Source organism: Coniophora puteana (assembly GCF_000271625.1).
Source record: "Coniophora puteana RWD-64-598 SS2 unplaced genomic scaffold CONPUscaffold_2, whole genome shotgun sequence".
Classification (NCBI taxonomy): domain Eukaryota; kingdom Fungi; phylum Basidiomycota; class Agaricomycetes; order Boletales; family Coniophoraceae; genus Coniophora; species Coniophora puteana.
In genome coordinates, this window is record NW_006913054.1 from 193,136 (window position 1) to 200,001 (window position 6,866).

The following is a 6,866-nucleotide window of genomic DNA, read 5'->3' on the forward strand; positions in this document are numbered from 1 at the left end:
ACGGTCAGCTCGTGAGCCGCCACCCGGCGTGCCCTGAGACTGAGCCCTTGCTCTTACGCTATCCGTCCGCAAGCGTAAACTGGTAACCCACAGTCGGCAAGCTCACATCCACACCCGTAGCATCCTGCACATCCTGTTCGTTGTCAGCGTGTGTTGCCGTGTATCCGGGACCCCCAGCACTGGCCTAGGTAAGTGTTTCGCAGGCAGTACTATTATGCAGGTTCGTCTTTGTCTCGCAGCGTTTCTTTGAACACTTGATCGGGGGTTGGTACCATTTCACTCTCTCGTAGTTGTGATGCAGCTGATATCACTTTCATCCCATTTCCATATGCAGCCGTGGTAGGTTTCCGTTCCTCGTCTCAATCTTGGATATTAGTGGTTACCTTTTATTGGACGTGATATTATGTTTACGCACAGGTGCATAAGTATATTTCAGCTACAGCTTTCCATTGTAGATTAGTTCTGTGAAATGTTCAAGTTGTCTCAGATTCAATGTATGTTAGTTTGATGCTGATCCCGCTGAATGATGTCTTGGCGTATTGAAGTCTCCGAGCCTTAGGTGTGAACAAAATCCCGTTGCGTAGTAAGGATTCTTGAAGGTTTAGGAAACCTAATATAGGTTTTCGTTGGTTCGATACATCACAGTTGCAAAGTCAAGCCCTCATGCATCATGACAGGTCTGACTTGCCGAGACAGGGGAGGATACGAAAACTCATGGGCACCGTGACGTGGTACGTGGTTGATCTAGAACCTGTCTGATTCTCTCATGTAGCAGACGGCAGTTCTGATTTTTCACGTCTTTGCCCATTGATTGTGCCGTAGCGGAGCACGGCATGTCTTGTATAATTATAAGAGCAGACCCTAGCCCAAGGCGGGGACGGTCAGGTGATGGTCGGAATGAGCTAAAATTTGTGGGCTTGGGCGCCAATTCCAGGCAGTGAGCGCTTCAGCCACAGGGGAGCAAATGCGGAAGGGGCTATAAACAGACGACAACAATGAGGCGAACAGGAATTTGCTTGATCACATTGATGCCCCGACACCCCGCGCATTGCCCACACTCCTCCTTTTTCTCCTCCAAAACGTCCTCAGGGTTACCCTTGACATTGCTGGTATGTGTTGAATAGATATGGATGCATAATTAACAGAGGAGGGTTTGGCTGACTCACCACACACGACAGGTCTCGACCATCTGGGCCCACTCACAGCTCGCTCGATAATCAGCCCAACTTTGCTTCCGTAACTCACCTGTTTCCGACACAAGCATATATCTCCTGTGCGTCTCTAATATTTCTCGAGTAACACACTGAACCGACTTACACCAAACTTTAGAACAAGGTTTCATGGCCACGCCTCAGCCTCCGTACCCAGGTCCCTCCAACTACTACCAGCATCCTCCCCAGCCCCAATATGCGTACCCAGGACACCCATACCAGTATCAGTATCCCGTCCAGCACATGAACGGGCACCCCATGCACGTCCCCTCGTCTCCTCGTGTGAACTCCCCAGCACGTGGTGGATACCCGTCCGCCAGAGGAGGCGGTCCCACCCATTACCATCAGACCTTCCAACCTCATCCGCACTACCCGTATCCTTATCACCCAAATGCCGTACCCCACCATCCGCATTCCCCTGTCCCATATCCTCCCCCGCCTCAGCAACATGCCAAGTTCCCACCGCCTCACCCTCAGGCCCCACCTTACTCCCCCTCGTATCCCATGCACTCGCCTAGCCCGTTCACCTCGGGCTGGACACCTCAACAAACCCTCTCGCCTCTCCCGAAACAGCTCGCGTTGCACCATCCTGTCTCTCCTGGTCCCCCTCCACCCACTCAGCCTCCCACCCAGGAAGATTCGATTCCACCATTGTTTAGTCAATCCAATGACGCGGAGTCTAACCCTAACCCCCATCCACCATCTGCTCCTCCATCTCCGTCTCACTTCGCCACTCGACAATCCCCACCTATTTTTCAACAGCAGTCTGATCAGCCCGTTGACGACCCCCCTGCTCCGCCCTCCCCCCAGCCGTCCTCGCCGCGAAGCACTTCTGCCCTGTCCGTCACCGATGTCAAATGCGATGGATGGGTGATATGGTCCAAACGTCCCAGTGATCCGTCCAACGCTCCCGGCATCATCATCTCCCCTCGCGCTCGTCCCCCAGAAAATGTCGTCAGCAGCGCTCTCGATCTTCCCAGCCCGCCCCCGTCTCCCGAACCGGCTCATCCTCCCGTCAAGGCCAAGAAAGCGTCTGCCATGGTTTCCAATGTTATCAAGGCGAACGTGTCCTCCGTTGAGCATGTGGTGACACTGTTCCCGTCGTCATCTACCACGGAGACGACGCCCGGAACGTCTACCGCTCAGACGCCCGTCCCTGGTTCGCCTGTTTCGTCTCGTACTTCTGTCTCTGGCACCGCACACTCTCCAACGCGTGGTAAGGCCTCGCAGGTTGCGACGGCTGAGCAGCCTCCGGTGCCCGCCGTACCTGTTCTTGAGGAGAAGCCTGCAGAAACACCGCAACCTGAGGCTACCCCTCAAGCCGAAGCTGACACTGAGGCTGCGAAGGAAACGCCGGTAGAACCCACCAAGGACACACCCGCCGAAAGTGCCATTGTGCGGCCCGTAGCCCCACCACATGCGCCCAAAGCCAAGCCCTCGTCCTGGGCTGCCCTCCTTCGTCCCTCAGGAGGTGCAGGCTCCTCCAACGCACCCAATGCCCTCCCCATGTCATCCGTCACAGGTTTCTCCATCCCCGCCGACGCGCTCCATGCCACAGGTGCCCATGTGCCTGTCGCAGCCGGGAAGAAGAACGAGCTGCTAAGCCTGTTGTCTGCGAGCCCATCGGGCCCGCCGGTGCCACCGCGCATCCGGCCCCGTGGCTTGGTCAATACGGGCAACATGTGCTTCGCGAACGTGGTGCTGCAGGTGTTGGTGTATTGTCCGCCGTTTTGGAGGCTGTTCACGGAGCTTGGGCGTCTCGTTGATGTTGATGGGGAGAAGGATAAGCATGGGGAGAAGGGGAAGCAGAAGAGGGAGACGAAGACGCCGATGATCGACGCGTCGATCAGGTTCCTCAGGGAGTTTATGCCGAAGAAGCCGGTTGAGGGGAAGGGGAAGGGTGTGGATAGGGAGTATTACAGGCAGGAGGAGGATGAGCAAGAGTTTTATTCGTCGTTTGTGCCGACGGTGGTGTATGATGCGTTGAAGGAGAAGAAGCAGTTTGATAATATGCGGGTGAGTCGTTCGCGTGTTGCTATTTTTATTATTACTTGATACTGACGCGATGTTGATAACCTATAGGGCGGCCATCAAGAGGATGCTGAGGAGTTCCTCGGATTCTACCTCGACACGCTTGAGGAGGAGTTCAATATCATGTCGTCTTCGCTCGCGCCGCCCGCTCCTCGGCCCGCGCAGAATGGACACGTGCCCTCCGGAAACGAGGCCAGTCAGGACGATGGTTGGCTCGAGGTGGGCAAGAAACAGAGGCCCACGGTTACACGTACGGTAAGCTGGCTTTTGTTTCGGATCGTGGTCAGTGTCTTATGTGTCGTGTCGAAAATTGCAGGTTAAGAGCACCGAGTCGCCGATCACGCGCATCTTTGGAGGAAAGTTCCGCTCGACGCTGCGTGTGCCGCATCAGAAGGACTCGGCTGTTGTCGAGGATTGGCGCTCGCTGCGTCTTGATATCCAGGTTTGTCCCTCTTCACATTCTATATCCTATATCTGACGTCTTGCCACCCAGCGCGAGCAAATTGCCACGATCAAAGACGCGCTCGCCTGCATTTCGCATCCTTCCAGCGTCCAGGTGACCTCGGTTACAAAGCCGGGCGTCACGCTCGACGCGACGCAGCAGGTGCATGTCGAGGCGCTGCCGCCGGTGCTCATTCTGCACCTGAAGCGGTTCCTGTACGATGCGAACGCGGGCGGCGTCGCCAAGGTGTGCAAGCACGTGTCATTTGGGCCCGAGTTGGAGATTGGATCTGGTGCGTTCTGCATTCTTTGCGCGTGGCTTGTTTCATGGGCTTACTTCAACGTCGTGAACAGAGCTGATGGCACCCGGAAAGAAGGTGCTGACGACGCGGTACAAGCTCTTCGGCGCGCTGTACCACCACGGCCTTTCCGCGTCAGGCGGGCACTACACGCTCGATGTGCTGCATCCCAATGTCGACATGGCGTCGGGGGGCAACACGAAGCCGCGCGAGGGCTGGATCCGGATCGACGACGAGCTCGTCTCGGACGTGCGCGCCGAGGACGTGTTCGGCGAGCAGCAGGCGCCGGACCATCGTCATGCGTACTTGCTGTTTTATAGACGTGTCGGGGGGCCTGTTGCGCGGAGCTAGAGTTGCGGCATGGTGTGATGGTCTATGGCTGTGGCTGGTGTTTTCCCGTGTCAGTTATGGTCGTGACTGTCGTGTGTTGACCGTTTTTGCTGCCTGCCGCGGTTGTGGAGCTGAGTGAGGCCCCGCGGGAGGCGGCGTCGAGGAGGCGGAGGTGAGATAGGGCGTTGGGTGACGCTCTCGAGGCACGAATCATGTAGTGTGTCGTTGGTTATGCGCTAGCTGTGCATATTCCGGGGCGCGTTTCAGGATGGGAGTATGGAATCTGGAGCATGTAGTAGACGAGCAGAGGGTTGTCACGCATCGTTGGTGTCGCCGGTCATTGCTGTAGATTTCTTAGTGTTCTACAGTGATGGTCTATTTCTTTTAGCAAATTTGACCTTTACGTTTTGCATTGCTATCTGCCGTTCAGGCCTCGAAAGCCCTTCAAGCCCTTCAAGTTGACGCTGAAGTCGCACGCCCGCCAAATACAGACAAATGTTGGCAGTCAAAAATTTTGTAGTTGCACGAGCACTGGCACATCACCAATCTTCGCCATTATTGTCCACATAGATCAGATCGTACGTGTTACAAAGCTCTCAGGCACCGGTCCAGGAGTCTCACAGACTATGCCAGTGTCGTATTTAGCAAGTATGGCTATAAGTTACTGGTTGGACCTTCCCGAGCGTCAACTATGCTACTCCCAAATACAAGATGAGATCAATGCCCACCTCAACGCTATAACGAAGCTTCACAGTAGTCATAATGCCCTCTCCCCGATCTGAACTCTTCCGGTTGAAATGCTTGTCAACATACTCAAGTTTGTCACTCCAGGCTTTTCGGGGACCTGCAAAGACGTTATCAACGCTGTCAAAGTTTGTCGGCACTGGCGTGATGTCGCAATGAGTTTCCCGGAGCTCTGGTCAACCTTCAAGCTGGACGTATCCGCTACTTCGGCACAATTTCTTCGTCTCGCTCTGCAAAGATCGAAAGAATTGCCGTTGTTCGTCACTATCAATGATGTTCACCGGGGCCGCATGAACAGGTCTTGGAAGCGATTTGGGGAAACACTCTCTCCGCACCTCCATCGCGTGCAACTGTTTTCCGTTACATGCCTAAACTTCGGACTACTAGAATTGGCCCTACGCTGCATGCCATCCGATTATGCTGCCCTCAATCACCTTTCTGTGTATGTATACAGTGTGGTTCAAGACTCGACATTCGCCGCTACACATCTGAGCAGCTTAATTCGGAACGCGCCAACGTTGTCCATGTTACGGCTCCGCGGTTGTTCTCCCACCTGGAATGGGTTGAGCTCATCCTTTCATGAAATAACATGCTTGGAACTGAAGGACCTGGGAGCTTCCTCGCCAACAAAGGAGGAAACATGGTCTGTTTTAAGAAGCTCACCTCTACTCGAAGACGTCACCTTTAGGGGTGTCTTTCTAAAAATTGAAGCTGATTCCGCTCCCCCCACCTGGAATTCTGACTTCATCATTAACCTTCCTCGAGTTCACCATTTCAAAGTTGAAAACACCACGTTTGCCCTATATGCTGCATTCTTTTCCCACATCAACGTTTCTTCTGGTGCTCACGTCGACTTGAGTATATCCGTTCCAGCCCTTGACGAAGGTACACCTAACAGTGTAACCTTGTTGCCTTCCACCTTCTTCGATATCTATTGCCTTGAAGAAATCAAGAACAGCGCCTTGGAGTTCAACCTCGAAGTCGGAGCACACATCGCTTTTGATATCATGGAACCTCGCCCTAGACAAATCTTCAACTGTGACCATCAGCTCGGCATCAAGCGGGGTTTTGGGTGCGGAAGTAGTCTCACGTCTTTCTTCAAATCGAGTGATGCCCGTGACATCTCTGCCATCGACCCATTCAGCTCATTTTGTGCCGGTTCACCATTTACGGCCGTTCGAGCCTTCGATCTTCAAGTTAAGGGAAACTTTCCCCCCGAAATCCCATGGAACCAGATTTTCGCAGTGTTTCCCCGTCTTTCCTGGCTTCGAGTTGACCTCCAGGGGCACCACTGGCTGTCATTTACTGCTGTTGGGTTCGCGCGGATGTGAGGTGTCTGCGCTTGTAAAGTTTTGCTTCACTTCTAGACTACTTTTATACTAGTCTTTCGTTTGTATGGGCTATTAGGAGTACTCTCCTCTACGGATTGCTAATATATTACTAGTCTCTTGGACTTGTCTGCTCGGATTGGCATCGGATCATGTTCAGGGGCTTCTATTTACTTTTTAGGAGCTTTTCTTAGTAATCGCTCCACACAGGAGCCTCATGCGCAGTTTCTACGCATGTCTGGGCAGTGCCCAGGTATCCGACGTCTCGGACATGTCGGGAGTGACATGATGTCTTTTATTCATCTCCCAACACTCCCCCTCAATCCGAGCCTAGTCCAAGTCCTTCGACATGTTGGTTATGTCTCGGTTTCGGGAGAGGTTTTGTGAGTATGTCCGCCGTCATGTCATTGGTAGGACAATACTTTGTTTTTATGTCTCCTTCTTTTACTCTTTCACGAATATAATGATGTCTGATTTGGAAA

The 6,866-nt window shown here is 53.5% G+C and overlaps 1 protein-coding gene across 1 annotated transcript; it reads left to right on the forward strand.

Moving 5' to 3' along the window:
* The first annotated feature begins 1,045 nt into the window (after positions 1-1,045).
* On the forward strand, positions 1,046-4,710 carry CONPUDRAFT_134628 (cysteine proteinase). The gene is made up of 7 exons (XM_007766208.1): positions 1,046-1,109; positions 1,179-1,273; positions 1,330-3,227; positions 3,294-3,497; positions 3,559-3,684; positions 3,736-3,976; positions 4,038-4,710. Exons 3-7 carry the CDS (start codon positions 1,341-1,343, stop codon positions 4,331-4,333), a joined length of 2,754 nt encoding a protein of 917 aa, XP_007764398.1. The 5' UTR covers positions 1,046-1,109; positions 1,179-1,273; positions 1,330-1,340; the 3' UTR covers positions 4,334-4,710.
* Positions 4,711-6,866: the final 2,156 nt, after the last annotated feature.